At 44.9% G+C, this 19,375-nt stretch overlaps 2 protein-coding genes across 2 annotated transcripts in view; one reads left to right on the top strand and one right to left on the bottom strand.

Moving 5' to 3' along the window:
* OTUD3 (OTU deubiquitinase 3) overlaps nucleotides 1-8,261 on the bottom strand; it is a 31,079-nt gene extending 22,818 nt beyond the window's left edge. Inside the window, exons 1-3 of the mRNA XM_064730867.1 lie at nucleotides 8,203-8,261; nucleotides 7,310-7,462; nucleotides 3,956-4,144 (exon numbers count right to left, since the gene is read on the bottom strand). The gene's annotated coding sequence lies outside the window, so the exon portion shown is untranslated. The remainder of the gene's footprint in view (nucleotides 1-3,955; nucleotides 4,145-7,309; nucleotides 7,463-8,202) is intronic.
* TMCO4 (transmembrane and coiled-coil domains 4) overlaps nucleotides 1-19,375 on the top strand; it is a 39,559-nt gene that overhangs the window by 317 nt on the left and 19,867 nt on the right. Inside the window, exons 2-10 of the mRNA XM_064730864.1 lie at nucleotides 2,476-2,645; nucleotides 3,023-3,197; nucleotides 7,070-7,097; nucleotides 8,931-9,063; nucleotides 14,316-14,413; nucleotides 14,916-15,059; nucleotides 15,531-15,650; nucleotides 16,907-17,071; nucleotides 17,534-17,670. Of these exons, the coding sequence (XP_064586934.1) occupies nucleotides 2,482-2,645; nucleotides 3,023-3,197; nucleotides 7,070-7,097; nucleotides 8,931-9,063; nucleotides 14,316-14,413; nucleotides 14,916-15,059; nucleotides 15,531-15,650; nucleotides 16,907-17,071; nucleotides 17,534-17,670 (1,164 nt within the window). The 5' untranslated portion in view covers nucleotides 2,476-2,481. The remainder of the gene's footprint in view (nucleotides 1-2,475; nucleotides 2,646-3,022; nucleotides 3,198-7,069; nucleotides 7,098-8,930; nucleotides 9,064-14,315; nucleotides 14,414-14,915; nucleotides 15,060-15,530; nucleotides 15,651-16,906; nucleotides 17,072-17,533; nucleotides 17,671-19,375) is intronic.

Raw genomic sequence — 19,375 nt, 5'->3', positions numbered from 1 at the left:
CAATGTGCTGTTCCCTCTCCGCAGCTTTGCTCACTTCACTGTGAGGACATCGCTTCTCAGTCGCGCCTGTGCCAGCCTTAGGATTAACAGAATTAAACACGCTCACTTTCCCAACTACTTAAGCTTTGGGCTTCTCTGTGTCCCTGTCCCCTCGGGCTCTGATCCCTGTGGCCCATCCATAATGCATTCATGTGTTCTTGCATTGAGACAGAACTGAATTAATTCCGTGTTTATACCTCCTATCTACAAATTGAAAGCAGAGGCTGTGGTGCTCCCAGCACCTCTGGAGCCATGTGCAGGTCCCCAAAAAATCTCATTTGGCCAAATGTTTCCACGCTCACAGCGTTGTGTGTGATGTGTAACCACAGCTGGGGTCTGCTGTCCCCACTGTGCCTTACACGGAACTCTTTGGCCAGCCCGTCTGAATAATTACCTACAACCGCTCCTCTGGAGTTAATGAGATGCCTCATTAACTTTGGGAGGTTGTGGAGATGATGGCTTGGTTGCCTTTGTCACAGTTTAGTACAAACACGATGCCAGCCTGTCTCTATTTCCTCTTTCAGCTGCAGGGAACACGTGTATCGTAAAGCTTTAGATCCCCAAAGGAATTCTCTTTCAGCTTTCCAAACAGGATAGTGTTATTTGCTGTATAAAATACACCATTTCTCAAGAAAACAAAGGGCTTTGTTTGAAAAATGAGAGCTGGAAGTGATAAAAAATTCTCTTTCAAGTGACAGATTATGGCAATGCTGTTGATTGCTGAACTACATTGTTTGAGGCAGAGATCGGAATTCCAGTGCCATGAGACTTAAAAACTTTTGGAATAAATAACTTTTGGAATATGTTTCTAACACTCAATTCCCTCATCTTGGATTTGTGGCAAAACTTCTTGGCTCAAGTTTTCTTTTGTAAATCACACACTGCCCTTTTTTTACGCTGTATGTGTGAAAATCCCAAGGCCATTTTTTCCTACCTGTTTATAAGGAAAAGATACCTGTGTAGAGGGAAGTACATTGATCTGAACATCTTCAGAGCAATGCCTTCCAGAAACTTTCTCTGGGTATTTTAGCTACTCAGCACTCTGAATTATTTGTTGCATGCCAGGAGCCACTGTGGTGTTGCTCCATTATTGCTCCATATTTGATGTTATTAGGAAATTAGGTTAAACAGTTGTACTGCTCACGGATCTTTTTTAGCTGCTTCACTTTTCATATGAGCCCGAGTTAAGAAATCAATAAATCTGTCAGGGGAGGGGGTTTTATTTTCAGTGCTGTCTCCCATAATGTGACCAGAGGTGAGCAGACATGACAAATAATTGTAAAATTATTGAAACTTTAGTGTTAGATTATTCCTGGGAAAATTGGTCTGGAAGTCTGGATATTTAGAGTTTCTGAGTGGGAAGGCAGGACAGACACCTTTCCTAAAGGACCATGACAAATGGCATGCAGATAATAAATTCTCTTTATAAAGAGCAGCTCCTGTTGAAGTTTTTTCTTTTTGGGCTCTAAAATGATCCATAAATGGTCTGCATCCCCTGGGAGTCACTTGTAGTGTCACGGGCTCCTAATTCCTATTTAGCCAGGGTGTGGAAGAAAGGAAACATTTTAATTTGAACTGTAAAATGAAATGGGTGATTTGGGCCCCTTAGAAACTGATTGGATCTTAAGGTAATCAGTAGAAATTGCAGGTGATGGAAGTGAGCCCTGGACCAGGTTGTTACCCAGGTTGAATTTGAAATGAGCTAAGTGTTGTCACCTCTGCCTGAGGTCTCAGTTTGCTGCTGGCACCACCAGGGGAGCAGCTGGAGGACCATCACTTGGAAGTGTGTGCACATCTACACTCTAAAAAAGAATCCCTTGGCCCAGCTCACGGTCCGTGTGGTGCAGGGATCTTATTCTTAGGGAAAGAGCAGTGGTAGGTTGTATAGAGGAGGAATATTACAAACAAAGCTCAGCAATGACTGTGGGACACATCAAAGTCCTTCTCAGAGGCTGCAGCTGGACTCAACTTTCGTAATGCTGTCAGCAAAACAAACAGGAGCAATTTGGACTGAGGATGAGAGAGGAAAATTATTTCCCAGGCAGCTGTGCTGGTCCCTGCACCAGTGGCAGAACTTTTATTTTCATGTTATTTTTGCAGTAAGTGTGGGACTGACAGGCCTGAATGGAGCCCAGTGCTTTTGCATCCCAAAGGGAACTTGTCCTTTTGCAGGTTGAGATATTTATTGTCAGCTAATTTTGTGCAAAGCATTTGAGAATTGATGAACAATTTGATGAATTGTTCATCTGTGTCCTGTTCCTGTGTTTTCTTTGGTCACAGTGTGTTGGGGACAACAGACAGGCTGGATCTGGTGAGACTTAATTCCAGCAGCAAGTGTGGCAGTGAAAACAAAGGCAATTTGTCTCCTCACTTCCTGGTTTCCAACTGTTTGTTGTTGTTTTTCTTTCTGCTGCTTTTTCCTCCTTGACCTTGCAGGTGAAGATGGCTGCGGAGGAGAAGGGGAGGCGGCGGGAGGAGGCCGAGCCCGGCGGGCAGAGGGAGCCGGGCGCTGGCCTGGCCCGGAGGCTGCCCGAGGCCGGCAGGTTCGCGTACGCCGCGCTCTGCGGGATTTCCCTGGCCTGGCTGTTCCCTGAAAACGAGCAAAGGTACAGCTGGAGCCGGGCCTGGGCAGGCCAGGGGGAGTTTGGGTGGAGGCTCAGCCAGAGCTGGTGGCACACTCTGTGCGGGGTCCTCTGAAGTTGGGGGAGTGGAAGAGCCTTTCTCTCTTGGCCTGTAAGGCTTTTACAGTTCAGCACAGAACAGATCTGTTAACGCTGAAGCAAGGTCTAGTCCCACTCAGATTATTTCCTTGTTTATTTAGCCAGTTGGTTTAGCAATTCACCTTCATCTGACTCCTGATGCTTTGATTTTTGTTTGAACTGATGTTTGAAACCAAGGACTGCTCAAAACTTCCAAAAATAGCCAGTTGTAAAGCCTTGAAATACCCAATTGTGAAGCCTTAACTGCTTCTGTTGCCTTACAGCTCCTTCAGGACAGAATTCATCGAGGGCTTTGTGAAGTGGCTGGACCTGCCTGATGCTGTCTTACCTGCCATGACAGCCTTTGCTGATGGCTTGGGAGGTGAGGGCACAGAAACTTTCACGGAAATTTTGCTGAAGGATCCCATCTTGAAAGAAAATCCACTTCTCATTACCCAGGTAAGTCCATGTGCTCCCCTCGCCCGTGTTTGCTTTGCAAAAGAGGTTTGTCATATCTGTCTGTTTGCAGCTGAAGTGATGTTTATGCAGTCAGGGAAATAAAACCAGTATTTCTGATAGGCATTTATTTATAAGCAGCTGTGGGGGGACTGGCAGTCTATCCATAAAGATTTCATGGAAATTATAAACATGAAGCATGGTCACTGTCTGCTGAGTTGTGTCTTTGATGGTTTCACTTTACAGAACAGAGAACTGACAGAGTTTTTACTTTGATTGTGTTACTGCAGTGGTCTCCATTCATACACTTGTTGTACAGATTTTAGTGACACTCTGAACACAGTAGACACGATTCTCACTTGTCTGAAAGCCCCTTCACTCTATATGTATCACAAACCACCTCCACACACATGCTCAATGGAGCACAATTTCCAAAGTCTTTTTCCCAGAGTACATTTTGACCAGAAGGAAATTATTGCGATTTTTTTTTCTTTCACTGAGGAAGTGAAACTGGGACTGCTCCATAATGTTCTGCTGTAAAAGCTGGTGGAAAGGTAAAAGAGGTGAAGCATTTTGGCAGCATTTGCTTTTGCTGGGGAAGATCTCTCCTCATCCAACCTCATGTTATGCCATGCAGGGTGAAGAGAGCATTAGGCTGCTGCTGGTGCCACACAGAACGTGGGCACTGTCACCGTGGGCCAGACACCCCAAGGGCACCCAGTGCTCTGATATTGGCTGAGTAAGGGCTATCACACACTCACCTTGAGCAATGGCCTGGAGAACAGCAGATGTGAGAACTCGGCTGTGTATGGGGAGATAAGAGAGCAGTGAACAACTCTGGTCACCTTGACTGGCTCCCATTTCCTCAGCCACCTTTTTCTCTCTCCTGTCAGTCCATGAAATGCCTCAGAGGATCTGCTCCTGGTCCAAATGTTCCAGTGCCCAAAGTCCTACAACAGTACAAGGACAGCAACAGATATCTTAATCTTAATAATTTATAGCAGATCTTCTGAAATAAAAGTGCCTCTTTGGATGCTGTTTCCTCAAATTCAATATATCCACACTCATTCTTTCTGCCTCAATGTGCTTCCTGCATTGTTTCCCTCATTCTCTGTGCCTCAGGATGGATTCCCTGCATTGAGGCAGGTTTTCCTGCGTTCCTGCTGAGTTTATTAAGGATGGAATTCAGTTTGTGCTTGCTCTGAGCTTGTGCTGCAGGAGGGCTCCATGTGCGTGTGCAAATGTGGCTCTGGATCAGTAGGAGCACACGGGAGCTTGCCCTGACAGGAAATGGAGGATATCCCCTGGATTTTCATGGAATACAGAAACCATAGACAACTCTGATCAGCTGAAAGCGAAGATAAGGAATAACTATCAGTCTAATGCCACAGCAGCAATCCCTAACACAGTCATCTGCATGTGGGCAAGATGATTGATTTTGTCAGAGGAGAGGCAGAATGAAAGACTTCAGCAGAGCAAGGCAGCAGAGGTGTGTCTGGAAAAAACCCTGGTGTGTGGCAAACATCAATGATAAGCTGAGATCAGCTTTCTCCTTCTTACCTGGAAATAAACAAGCCAGGGGACAAAGCTTTATGAATTATTGATCTTTTGCTTTATGGTTCTAGTGCTCCTTTGTATTCAGCAGCTGCTGATGCAATATTTACTGTTTATTAAGTATCTGCTTTAATTGCTCAGCATGTTCAGTGCAGGGCCTTGCTGGCACTAATGCTGCATTTTTTGAAAGCTCTTCATGTCAAAGGAGCTGAAGAGATGATCCATGAAGTCAGGAGATCAGATGTGAGCTCACCATTGATTCAGTGAACATGTGAGGATTATGGATTGTTATCTTTGTGCCTTTTGTGTCATTGCAGATGACTAACACACAGGCAGATGGTGGTAACTGAATCCTTTCAAGATAGTAGTCATAGCAAGCTATGGGTGTTGTATGGGAAGGCAATGGAATAAAAGAGGTGTAGAAGCTGTGATAGGTGATTACATGTTGAAAAATCTTATTATGGATATGTTTTTTATTCTCAGCATACTTGGAATGCCCATATTCCAGTGGTTTCCTACCCACATTCACTGTTATGTGGATTTGGGCCTCTCTGTTGTTAAGGAAGTGGGTTTTGAACTTGCATCAACTCAGAAAAAGCTGGCAAAGACTGAATAAAGACTCCCTTCTTTTGTAAGGCCTCTCAGTCATATGGGTGGTTGTCTTGTCATGGAGTTTTCATGGAGATTCAAAACACTGACTTCACAATAAGGCTGCAATATAACAACTGCAGCTTAGGGAGGAAAACAAACCAGTTGTGAACTAACCTAATCACTGCTGGTAGGATTCCAGCTGCCTGCATGTGCAATACGAGCACAGCCTAAACTGCAGCCTAAATTTGAGTTTGCTAACTGGCACAGATGCCATAAAAACAGTTGTTGCAGTTTATCACCTGTTTACTTACGTGCCTCCCTGACCTTTTGAAAGGCACATGTGTACATGCTTAGGCCAGATTTACGTGGGCTGGTGTGATATGAGGTGCCACAGGTGATAGTGGGCAGGCAGGACCTCAATCACAGCCTCACTCAGGGATTTTATTGCCCACAAGCCATCACCTCTTCCAGAGGCTGCTTATGGCAGTCTGTGGAAAATTGTGGCAACAAGGTCACAAGCTTCACCTTATTCCAGACTCAAGGCCCTTTGCTTGGTCAGCTTTTTGCTCAAGGCTCCCAGCCCTGCACCTTCTGCTGGGCTTTGACATCTCTGTGCCAACCCTTCCCCCAGAAATGCACCTAGGGAAGAGATGGTGGTGCCCACATCACCTGGGCACTCCCAGTACTCAGGCTTTGGGAAACCAGTGACATCCCTCCCTCTGTACTGGTACCTCCAATTCCCACACCCCACCAGCCAGCCTGGGGAGCAGCCTGCAGTTTGTCCCTTTTTGGTTGGTTCAGGATGGTTTGTTCTGCATTCTGCACTCCTCATGTGTAGGACTCTCAGGTTAGAGACGTTTTTACTATACAAACTGTGCTTGGGAGCTTACAGGACTAATAATCATAAACTCTTTGGCAGCCTCCTACATCTTTGGCTGCATTTTTTGTGTTCCCAGAGGGCTGAAAGGATTCTGTGTAAAATTCAGCTGTGCTGTGTTTGTGTGTAGGAGAGGGAAGCAGCTCAACTGAGCTGGTGCTTAATGTAGTCACATAAAGAGCTTAGAATTTGTCCAGTGGCAATAAAAGAGGAGAACACAGTTGTAAAAACACAGGCCTCTTTTTCATGGATTTATCCATAGAAACCATCTATTGAATTGATTTGTTTTTCCTTTTTTTTTTTTATGGTAAAGAGCCAACACAGGAGTCAAGTCCCTCAATCTTGACAGATGTCCATAAATTCTGAGTTTTTTAACTCACTTAATCCAAAAGAACTTGATGCCAGTTCAGCCTTACTGCCTAAGGCTGTGAATTCCCAGAATGCCAAAGAAAATAGGGGCCATTAGAGGAACATTCAAACCTGTTAGTGATGTTGCATATGTGACTGTAGGGAGCAGAAGGCATTAGAGGGGGAGCATTACAGCCCTGCTCCTCCAAACTTTAAAGTCTGGTGTAAGATCAGGGTCATAACAAAATTAAAAAATGTGAGATGCCTTAGCATATACCAAGCATTACCTGCTTCTGTCCAGCCCTTTGTACTGGCCTTCAGAGAATTTTGGACTGCTTTTGCTCTGTGCTGCCTCACTGAATTGTAACTTTCTGCTTCCCTCTTATGAACTGAGCTGCTGCAGTAATTCAGTCAGTGTGATGGGTTTTATGCCTCAATTTTGATCCCTCCAGACCTACATCACCAATTTTAAATTGAATATTCTTTTTTTTTTCTCTCTCTTTAGGACCTTTTGTCGTTCTCTCTTCAAGATGGTAAGCTTACTTTTTCTTTGTTAAAATAATATAGTTGAGTTTACATCTGATACTTTGAAGTGCTCAAAAAGGTGCTATCCTGTTTCATCTCAGCTTCCTCTCTGGCAAAAGCTGCACACTCCTTCCCTGCATCCCCTTCAGGAAAAACAACTCTTCTTTTAGGAATGGTTCATAATACCCAATGAAAATTGAACAGCTCTTCACCTCCTTACCTTCACCCACCATCCATTGCCAAGCAGATGTAAATGGTGGTGGAGTGGGGTGGTTTTTCTCCAATGTTTCCAGGAAATCAGGTGATCTCTTCCTTTAGGAAGGCAGTAAAGCTGTTATGAAAATCTCAGCCTAAAATAGTTTCTGCTGGTTGCCTAAAAGAATAAAAAAAAAAAAAAAAATCAGGGTATAAATTCCAGAGTGTCCTGTGAAGCCCATTATAAATAAATGTGATTTTTCTCATATATTATATTACACATAAAACAATTCTCTGGCTTGCAATCCATTACATGGATTAGTCTGATAAAATTAATGAAATAAAGACTGCCTGCTGAACAGAATGTTCATTTCTAAAAGAAGCCTGGATTCTATCACTACTTGCATTTTTTAAATCTCCGTGTTTTAACATGTCCTCACAGGAAAGAACTCACTGGTTGCTGATAGCCTGTTGCACTGCAGAACAAAACAAGTTTTGTTCTTGCTTTATTTTTAATGGAAAATTGACAAGTCAGTTATTGCAAAACTGCTTATTTTGTGAAGCTGGAATTTAGGAGCAACCTCTTTCCAAGCCTTGCTGCCTTCCCACCAGGCTGGTGAGGAAGAACCCAGCAGTGTCAGCAGACAGGAAGAAGAAAGGGGGCTCGTTCCACCCGCCTGGCCTTGCAGGACGTGCCGCATTTCGGGAAGGAGTGAAGATAAATCCTGTCCTCGTTTCTCAACTACGCACAAACCTGATCAAGGGTGTCATTTAAAGCTATGGAATTGATTTGGTATCTTGGTAATAATGGTAATAAATAAACAACCCCAATAGATTGCCCAATGCCCTGTTTGATCTACGTGCAGCGGGTATCATGAACATTCTTTGTAATTGGGTCTTGCTGGTATCTTCACCCACCTTGAGAAAAATTTCCATCCCAGAGTGCACCAAGAACCCTTTATAAAAGCCAAACATCAGGAAGTAGTAGATGCTGCTGAGAAACACATTAAAAAAGCAAGAGTTGGCACAAATAATTTCAAACCTATGACATTTAAGATATTTTTTCTTCTAAGATGTCTTTTCTTGAAGAACACCTGCTTATAAAACCAGGAGTATTGAGTTCAGTTATCTGCTGTTGTCTGAGTGCATTCTGCATCTCCAGCAGGGAGTGTAAAAGCAAACATTTGTCCGTGGTGCTGCTGGGGGAGCTAGTGTGCAGCTTTACACTCCTGAGTGCTTCTTGCTGCCACCAAAGGAGAAGATAAAGCTTTTGCATGGATTTTTTTGCATTTTTACAAAATGCCAGTTGAGGTGGGCTGTGCCCAGTTGCCCACACAGACATGTTTGATATTTCCAGTTAGCAGTGGTCCTGCTGCAGCATTTCTCTGTTGCAAAATTGCCAGCAGGCCTCTACCACAGAGGATGGAGACCAAAGGATCTGAGATCCTTTTCCTGCCACAGAGGCATTACCTGGTGTGGTGGCTCTGTTTGCAGGGAAGAAGGATTTTCCATTTATTTTCATGTAAGAAAAGGAGGGCCTGGGGGAAGCAGCTGCTGTGTGACACATTCCTTGAGCACTCTGCTCCTTAACTAAACTGTGGCATCAGACTGACCAGACTGATTTCCTGGGCTTTTCTCTCCTCAAGGATCCTATGATGCTCGAGCCAGGGTGTTGATCTGCCGTGTCAGCTGGCTGCTGAGAATTCCCTTGGAAGATCTGGAAGTCCTGGAGGAATCTCTGCTTGAGAGCCTGAAGGAACAAAAAGAGGAAGAGTCAGAGTAAGAACGTTTGGGTTGATACGGGATCAAAAAACACTGCCAGTGCTCAAAAACTTAGCAGTAATTACTTGTGCCTAAGTCCAGTCTCTGATTATTCCCCACATGGCTTTTGCTGTAATCATTTATGGCTTGATTAGGGTTGCAGAGCCCTCACAGCACTGACAAGAAGAAAAGCTCAGCATTCTTAAAATCAGAGCTGAGATCTGGCCTTGCACACTGGTAAAGGCTGTTCAGCTCTGGGCTGCCTCCTTTCCTCTCTCCAGTTGCTTCTCAGAGACTGTAGATTTTGTATAAATACCTCACACAGATCTTGTTGTCTCTTGGCCCAAAATCCTTCAGCTAGAACTGCCTCTTGCAAAATGAAGTTCCTACAGATAATCAGGGTTAGATCCTTAGCTGTTCATTGTTTCTTTAAGCATCTTTAAGAGACAGCTGGGTAACTCCTATTGAAGGGAGATTTCTGAGGGCAACAGGCTGAATCTTCAGATATGTACAGACCTGGCTCATAATTCTATTTATTAACATAGAATTCTAGTTATTAACATAGAATTAGTATTTATAATTCTTGGTAGCTATAAGAAATGCAGTGTCTTTAAATTCCTCTCATCAGGCAGGAATTGTGTGACAGTTTAGCAATATTTAAGGCAGTAAACATGTCTGTAGTGGACTTTCAAGGGAAATATTTTCTACTGTCAACTCAGCAAACAGGTTATGAGATTACCCTGAATGCTAATAAAGTCTTTAATCAACACCCTTGCCATGGCCAGATGATTACCATGGGGTCCAGCATGTGATGGGTATCTTCCAGTAAGAGCTGTGTTTAAATAATGCTTAACTTTATAGCACACTGTAAAAAGGGAAAGTCAGAATAATCTCAAAGATCGTGGACTTCTAAACATTTGGTGTGCAGGAGCAAGGGTTGGTATTAATGGGGGCTGTTTTGCTGTAGTTTGTGCAAGCAGAGTCAGTGCTGGGCCTTTAAGCTGTGTCTGATAACAGTGAAAGAACAGTGTGGATTTCAAACCCTGCTGCCAGCCCTGTGGGCTTCCTGCGTGTCTGTTGTGGGGTTCCTGGCTTGTCCTCTGCACAAATTGCAGCCATGGGAGTAAATATCTACTGGATAAAAAGAAAAGAAAAATCCTTTTGGTGAGAGGGGCCCAAGACCACAGTTTTGTTGCTGTGCTTAAACAAGGCTGAGATCTGTGGGGAACTGATGACCCTTTCTTTGGTTTGAAATCAGGAGTCAATGGGGAAAGGAAGCAAAATATAAACCTGTCACCACCCTGACCTCACAGATTTTGGGGCTAGGAATACCATTATGTGCTTGGGATGCTTCCAGCTTTGACCAGCAAGAGGTTTTGGAACAGAAATAACCAGCCAGGGGTTTGGCAGCTCCTGCACAGGTGTTTTTACTGATATTTGTTAACAGGAGGTTTGCTCCTGCCTTTGGTGATGTGGATTTGTTGGATTGAGGCCCAGAACCTATGAGATTAAATGTACAATACTCTAAAGAATAATGCTCAAAATACTTAAACTGTGTTAGTTAAACCAAATGTGCTCTGACCTGCAGGTGAGAACCTTTCTTTTGTACACAGTTCTGTAAGAAACTGGAAAACATCCCAACATTCACTTGTTGATGTGTGCTCCTGCACCTTTCCTTATTGGAAAATCGCCTGAAATTCCCCATAACAATCTCTCTGAATGTAATTTGTGATTCAGGCAAGAAGCTGCACATCTGAGCTCAGTGAGGGTAGAGAAATACCAGCAGCAGCAGTTAATTACCAGAGTGGATAAAGGCAGCCTGGTAATCCAGTGATAATGGTAATGGAGGAGCCATTAGGAAGCAGTGACAGGCAGAACTTCTCCTTTTATTTACTGCATCAGCAGGCAGGATTTAGCTGCCACTCTCTTTGTCCCCACATAACTCCAACTGCTCATTATTCCAACTGACTCCAAGTTAGGCCTGTTCCAGCTCTCTTGTCATTATTGTCAGCCTGAGAGACACTGCAGTGACTGTAAAAGCTGATGAAGCTCATGTAGAACAGAAATTGCTGGATATTGCCAGCTTAGGTATGAACAGCCTGGCTGCAGCACTCGTATAAAGAACTCCAGGAGCAATTTTATCCAAAGCCAAGCATTCAGACTGGTGACTAAGGCACAAAGTAGAGCATTTGGAAAGGATGAGAGGAAATGGCCTCAGGCTGTGCCAGAGGAGGTTCAGGTTAAATCAGGAGGAATTTCTTCATGGAAAGGGCTGTTAGGCATTGGAAGGGGCTTCCCATGGAGGTGGTGGAGCCCCCATCCCTGGAGGTGTCCAAGGAACAACTGGACATAGCACTCAGTGCTCTGGGCTGGGTGACAGGGTGGGCATTGGACACAGCTTGGACTTGATGGTCCTGGAGATCTCTTCCAACCTCAGTGATTCCATGATTCTCTGATAGCCAATTCCTGCTTTGTCTGTGGGGCTGTAGAAGTAGCTGTGGCTGTGCAGAAATTGGAGAGGTGTTGCTCTCAGTACCTGGCAAGATAATGGAGCAATTAATACTGAGTGTCATCATGTAGCATCTACAGGATGGCCAGGGTATCAGAGCCAGCCAGCAGGGGTTTAGGAGGGGTAGGTTGTGTTTGACCAGCCTGATCTCCTTTAATGACCCAGTGACCACCTGGGGGATGCAGGAAAGGCTGTGGATGTGTCTGGACTCCAGCAAGGCCTTTGGCACTGTGTCCCACAGCACACTCCTGGGAAAGCTGCAGCCATGGCTGGGACAGGAGCACTCTGAGCTGGGCTCAGAACTGGCTGGATGGGCCCAGAGAGTGATGGTGAACGGGGCTGCATCCAGGCACCAGTGGTGTCCCTCAGGGCTCTGTGCTGGGGCCAGCTCTGTTCAATATTTTTATTGATGGCATGGATGAGGAGATTGAGTCTTTCATTAGTAAATCTGCAGATGACACTAAGCTGGGAGTGTGTGTCCATCGATTGGAAGGTATGAGGGCTCTGCAGGGAGACCTGGAATGATTAGGCTGAGTCTTAACAGGATGAAGTTTAATAAATCCAAGTGCTGAGTTCTGCATTTTGGCCACAATAACCCCCTGCAACATTATAGGCTGGGGATGGTGTGGCTGAACAGTGCACAGGCAGAAAGGGACCTGGGGGTACTGCTTTGTGATATTTTCTGAAAAATCCTTTCCTTAGGATTTTTCCTCCTGAGAGGCTGAGAGGCCTCAGGAACAAAATGTAAACAATGGTTATCTGCTGCTGTGGAATGCAACAGGTGCATCTGGGATTGGTCTCATGTGGTTGTTTCTAATTAATGGCCAATCACAGTCAGCTGGCTCGGACTCTGTGTCTGAGACAGAAGCTTTTGTTATCATTCTTTCTTTTTCTATTCTTAGCTGGCCTTCTGATGAAATCCTTGCTTCTATTCTTTTAGTATAGTTTTAATATAATATATATAATAAAATAATAAATCAGCCTTCTGAAACATGGAGTCAGATGCTCATCTCTTCCCTCAGACCCCTGCCAACACGGTCACACTGCTTGACAGTCAGCTGAATATGAGCCAGCAGTGTGCCCTGGTGGCCAAGAAGGCCACTGGCATCCTGGCCTGATCAGGAATGGTGTGGCCAGCAGGAGCAGGGAGCTCATTCTGCCCCTGTACTGTGTCCAGCTCTGGGCCCTCAGTTTGGGAAGGACGTTGAGACACATCCAGAGGAGGCAACGAGGCTGGAGAGGGGCTTGGAACACAAACCCTGTGAGGAACCACTGAGGGAGCTGGGGGTGCTCAGCCTGGAGAAAAGGAGACTCAGGGGTGACCTTATCACTCTCTGTAATTCCCTGAAGGGTGGTTATAGTCTGGTGGGGTTGGTCTCTTTCTCCAGGCAGCACTGACAGAACCAGAGGACACTGTCTCAAGCTGTGTCAGGAAAATATAGGTTGGATATTTGGAGAAAGTTTTTCATGCAAAGAGTGATAAAGTTGTGGAATGTTCTGCCTGGGGAGGTGGTGGAGTCACCATCCCTGGATGTGTTTAACAAAGCCTGGATGTGGCACTGGGTGCCAGGGTTTAGTTGAGGTGTCAAGGAATGGGTTGGACTGGATGATCTTGAAGGTCTCTTTCAATCTTGTGATTCTGTGGTTCTCTCTGCAGACACCATGTTTGCAGCTGCACAAGGTATGAGCAATGGTTTTTTGGAGGGGCTCTGTGGAGACAAAGTCTCCATGACGTGCAGGTCCATAGGAGTTCTGCCAGTGAGTGCAGTGACTCAGGGATTTCACCCACTGAGCTCCATTCCCCTCCTGCTGCGCCTCACAAAGCTGCATATTGTTTGGGACTCGTGTAAAATTGTCTTAATCAAAATTACAGTGTGCTTAGGGGGTTCCAGGAAAGATTAGGCAATTATATGGATAATGAAAATCCAAAATTAGGCTAGGATTAACAGGGAAAATATCCAAGTTTGGAAGCAAGATAAATGTCACATTTCAAGGCCTGGATTAACTGCTGTGTAAACAGGCCAGAAGGAACCTTCCTCTTGAAACAACTCATTCCAGTATCCTCTGTTTCTCCCACTTTCCTCTGAAATGGAGGCACTTCTTGTAAGAGAGAAAACAAAGACACTGGAGGGAAATCAAAAGTAGTGGCTAATAACTGGTATTTGTTCCTTTTTGGTTTATTTACCTCTTTCTGATAAGCTTGTTAAAATACAGCTTAAATGCACACTGATGACTGTGTTTAATTCCCATTATATTATTATATTGTGATGTGCAATTAGAAAGCAGCTTGTAGTAAACACATCTTTGGAAAACAGTTTAATTGCATCTCTGTTTGTTAGTACAAATTACCCCTATTCCCTTTTATTTCAAACACTTTTCCCTGTTTCTTCTTAGCTTTCTTGTGGTTTTTTAGACACTTAGGCAGCATATAGTTAATGAAATGCTTTTGACTTTTTGTTTCTTTTTTTTTTTTTTTTTTCCACAAGCTTCAGCCCTATTAGGAAGGGTTTTCTGAGTAAGTAATATCTGTTGGCTTTTGTCAGCAATTAAATTATTTCAATTTAAATCTGTGGTCCATTTAATCCATTCAATTTAAATCTCTAAATCCATGCTCATAAATCTCAGTGTGCTGTCCCAGTCCACACCTGCATGTTCCTTTTTACTGCTCCTGGGAGGGAAGTTACACTGAAGAGAATAAAAGCAGATTTTGATGCAGCATTGGAATTTTCCCTTTGTTTTTGTACTTTTAATCCCCCCACAGAACTGCAGAAGTCTCAAGAAAAAAGAAGGAAAAAAGGAAAAAGCTGAAGAGATACCTGCTGATCGGTCTGGCAACTGTTGGGGGTGGAACAGTGATTGGTGAGGCTGCCTTTGGCATTCTGGGGACACAGTCCAGGGACAGAGAGGGGTCTGACTCCAAGAAAAGTATTTTCAGCCCCACAAAAATAAACATGAAAGAGTTAGCTGGAAAAGTTATTCCAGTGTAGCTTTACTAGCTGGGGGAAGTATTAAACTGAGGTTGTCACCCCTTAAAAAAGTTTTCTCCTGTTTTGCTGTCATAAGAGGATCAGATCTTCAACTCTGAAATCAAGAGTGTGAGATTAGATCAATGTTTCCTGAGCAAACAGAGCACAGCTTACCCCAGATCACTACACAGTCTTCCTTTGACTTTGAAATTATTCTTCATGTATCTGAAGTCAGTCAAGGAATTTGGGCAGAGAATCAGGGCCTGGGGAGGGTCTCAGAAAGCCTCTTTATTGGACATGCAAAAAGCTCTTGCAGCAGCAGCAGCACTCTCCCAGCACAGGGGAATGGTTTTTAAGGGATAATAGTTTGGTGATATCTCTTGCTGCATCCTCAGGTCTGACAGGAGGCCTGGCTGCCCCTCTGGTTGCTGCAGGAGCTGCCACCATCATCGGGAGTGCTGGAGCAGCTGCTTTGGGATCCACTGCTGGGATTGCTGTCATGGCATCCCTTTTTGGAGCAGCAGGAGCTGGGCTTACTGGTAAGAGAGTGACCACACCATTCCCAGCCACTGGGCCACAGGATCATGTCTGCAAGCACAGTTAATGACCCCACTGAGCTCTCTGCAGAGTGAAGGAAGCGATTTGAGGTGTAATCCATGAGATTTTTGTCTCAGTGCTGATTCAGGTACTGTGTAGCCCCTGGTGTGTGGTTAATGAAGGAAATGAAAACTTCCTGCTTTGGGTTAGAAAGATGATGCCATGGAGAAAAGCAGCTGTTACAGCAAAAAAACCCCTTCTGCTGGATTCCCTCAGATCACACAAGCTCAGAAAGATCATGTGGGCTCCTTACTATGCTATAAGTAATGCATGGGCTGACTGAGGGTTTTGGAAAGGAAAAAAAAACCCTCTCCAGATTACCCAATTAATTTCTTAACGAACTCCTACTGTTAGCAGAGGGTGTCCTTTCTGTGCCATCTCTGAGCCGTGTGTTTCTTCCTGGCTCTGTGTAGGATACAAAATGAAGAAACGTGTGGGAGCCATAGAAGAGTTTGAATTCCTCCCACTTACGGAAGGGAAGCAGCTCCACATCACCATAGCAATCACTGGATGGCTGTGCACTGGCAAATATGGTAAGAGCATGATGAGAAGCTGAGAGGAGCTCCAAGAGCTGTGGCTGTGTCCTACTCCAGGCTGTGTTTGTGCTCACAGAGCACCATGTCTGCCCCACATTTCCATGGCGTGATAACTGACCCACATCAATTCTCACCATAAGACTTTGCAACTGGATCTGCAATCCCAGGCAAACAGAGGAAAAAAAAGAGGGCATTATGTTGGTGGTGGTAGCAGGACTGGGAGCAGCCACAGCAGGATTGTTTCTGATAGGAACTGTTGAATGGTTTTGCCAGAAAAGATCTGTCTGGAAGATGATTGCCAGCACTAGTACAAAGTATCTCTGAGACCTTATGTTTATCCACCAGGAATTAACAGAAAATAGTGTGGTTTTGCTCTCTCCATGTCTGTCAGCTAATGAGGTTTATTGGCAAGAAAGTTCTGTCAAGTAAATCCTGTTAAGCACAGCACTCTGGAGGTGACTTACAGGGGAAACCTTGAAAGGTCTGTAGTGCTTTGTTTTCCAGCGTAGCTTGTCATAAAAATATGTCACCTGTCTGCTAAAGTGCTCAGCTTCAGCTGACTGAACAGCTGCCAGTTTATTGAGAAGCACCATAATTAACTCTGGATATCATTAATGCAGAAGGATGCCTCACCCTGTCACTTGCCAGGCTGCAGCTTGCTGTCACAGGGAAGTTCTCATTTTGCAGTGCTGTGCTTTGGCTTCTCTCTTCACTTGCCACAGGTCCAAATGCTCAGAGCTGGAGGCTCCCAGGCAGGGTCAGAGAGGCAAGTGTGTCCCTCCAGGAACATTTTGTGTCTGTTTGCCCGTAAAAGGGAGTTCCAGATGACACACATTCTTCTTCCATAACTAGCAATCTGCTAGAATGTTTTAAAGAACAAAACTAGGGTTGTCATCCATTTTCCTCCTTACAGCAGTGCCTGTCTGTGTGCACACTCCTTCAAACAGAGGGACTGAGGACAGGAGTTTTATGGAATTTCAACGTGTCCCCAAATAAGACAGACCACGGTGGGGATCTTGTGACACTTGGATCAGCAGCTGCCTCAGCCTGCATTGTTTGGGGAAGAAACAGTGTGGGAAGGCTTTTAATTAATTAAGATGACAGTTCTGCTCTGCCCTTCAGCGTTGATCTGTCATTAATAGCATTGCTAGAATATTCCAGTGTCCTGCAGGTTTTGTTCTGATCCTCTGTTGGGCTCCTCTTGCCATTGTGTTCTCTCCCAACATGAATTCCATCTTTGCAACCTTTCCCAGGGAGCTTCACAGCCCCGTGGAGCAGCATGCTGCACTCCAGTGAGCAGTACTGCCTGGCCTGGGAATCCAAGTACTTGATGGAGCTTGGCAATGCCTTGGATTCCCTGCTGAATGGCTTTGTCAACATGATGGCTCAAGAAGCCCTAAAATTCACTGTCTTGTCAGGTAAGAAACTAAATCCTATCTGCTTGAGTAGCTCTTGTGCAGTTTCAGTGTTAAAGGAGCTTTCCTAAAGAAGGAATGTTTTGGAGGAGGCAGAATTGACCTGAGAACCTCCTCTGCCACACCTGTAATTTAGCTGTGCTTTCCTGGACTGCTGAGCCACCATGACATTGCATCATTCTGTTAAAGTTACAGCTGGAAACACCTTCCTTCACCTGGGACTCTTCATTTCCTCTATTATTACACATTTACTGCTCTGCAGAAACAGCCCAACACGTGGGTTGCACACATTCCCCCTGTGGCAGAACATCAAATTCTTTCTTATCTTTAGTCCAGCAGAGCATTTCTCAGCACAGCTATTAAGAAAGAAGAGCTGGAAATGACATAAGCTCCTAGGCTTAGCCTTTAATTTCAGTGAACTCTTCTTGCTTTTGATGTTTTCTAAGGAACCTCTGTGTGTTGCAGGGATTGTGACAGCCTTGACTTGGCCAGCATCCCTCCTGACTGTTGCCAGTGTCATTGACAACCCCTGGGGAGTGTGCCTGCATCGCTCTGCCGAGGTGGGCAAGCACCTTGCACACATCCTGCTCAGCAGACAGCAGGTGAGTGGCCACAATTACCCAGGAGTAACAGCAGGAAGGGACTGGCCCAGGGAGGTGAAGTTTTACAGTCATGCTGTAAATGAGCCTTGCTTGGTCGTATCCTATGCAAGCTGTTCCAGCTCCAGAGCTCAGTCCCCAAGGGGACTGGGTGCCAGAAGCCAGCTCGCTCTCAGACCAAGGCCGCGGGTCAGCCCCTAGCAAGCAGGGAGATATTCAGCTCTTAGTGATCAGGCAGCTCTTGTGATTTCAGCTTTGCTTGCTAGGTAGCTTTTCCCTTGGCCTAAGGCTCCAGCAGACGGCAGAGAGAGGAGAAGCAGAGGACGCTGGCTGTTCCACGAGTATGGCTTTATTGGAGGGTCTGTGAAGGGTCTCAGCTCTTCTTCTTCCGAGTTAGTAGGGGTACAGTGTGCTACTTTTATACCCTTGGCCTGGATCCAATCCTGACCAATGGCAAAGGTGTTAGAGTGACCATAAGTGACCAATGGTAGGGTTTAACACAATATTGCCTTACATGGCTATAGGGATAAGGTACAAGGCGGATGTCCCTGGAGACAGGAAACTTCTTTGCCACTGTGTCAGCATTCTATTCTCCAAGGGGCCCTGGCTAAACCTGAGGGGTTTACTACAATGCTGGTTAAAGGGCATCTTTCTAAGGGGACAAAAATTAATAAAATAAAAACAGAGAGTGCTGCATGAAGGTGACCAGCAGATATCTGGCTTACTGGGGAAAAGGAGGAGGTCCCAAGTGGATCAGAGAAATCCTGCTGAGATTTGTTCCATTTAAGCTAAAGCTTTTCTCAATGAGGAAGAAGAGATCCAGGTCATAAATGAGCTGTGGTTAAACCATGTCACAACACAGCCAGGCCCACTCACCTAGTGCAAGTCAGAGAGCAGGAGGTGAGGATGGGTGAAAAGAAAAGCAGAATACAAAGTGTTAAAAAATATTTATGGATCATTAAGAGGCACCTGCAAAACAACCTGAGAGAAAAGTGGGTGGCAGCCAATGCCCAGTGGCTCTGTGGCTTTGCCTGCAGACAAGGGGAACAGGCTGGTACCTGACAGAAGTAACAGAAGTTTCTCTGAAAAGGCTCAAAAAAAGCCATTTCTGCCCCCCAGGAGCCTGCCATCATTTGCTGGGCCAGAGCTGGTGTTTGCTGGCCATGTGTTTGTCTCACACCAGTCACTGCTGATCATAGAGGAGCCTGTGGCAAGCCATGGCCCCAGAGCTGTGTGACCCAGCAAGGTGGAACAGCAGAGGAGGAACAAACTTGATTTCTCATAAAAACCCAATCCTAGAAAATTCAATAAACTTTATTTCATACAAGCCCTTTCTTTTGCTTTGGGGCATTTGTTCTTGCTTGTTAAGCATTTGCTGTTGTGAAAACACACATTCCAGTATGCTGGAGCCTAAAACCAGTTAATGAGATGTCTGGGGTGTCCATTGCACACCTGCTCCCTGGATATTACAAAGACCATTTTTCATTGATGTTGGGATTAGGCTCCCTTTAATCTTACAGAAAGTCTTATTAGGCTGTTCAAAATAAAAGCTTAAAGCTTAAAAGCCACCTCATCTTTTATAACCATCACATGCTGCTGTCACTCAGCCTGAAATCTGGAAGTGGTCAGTATTTTTGTATTGCAGCTTCTTCTTCTGTGTATTGAAACATTTCTAGGAAAATTTTGTTCCTTGAATAAGGTTTTCATT

This window comes from Zonotrichia leucophrys, chromosome 21 (assembly GCF_028769735.1).
Source record: "Zonotrichia leucophrys gambelii isolate GWCS_2022_RI chromosome 21, RI_Zleu_2.0, whole genome shotgun sequence".
Lineage (NCBI taxonomy): Eukaryota > Metazoa > Chordata > Aves > Passeriformes > Passerellidae > Zonotrichia > Zonotrichia leucophrys.
Note: the sequence above shows the minus strand (reverse complement) of the source record. Positions and strands in the feature narration are given on the sequence as shown.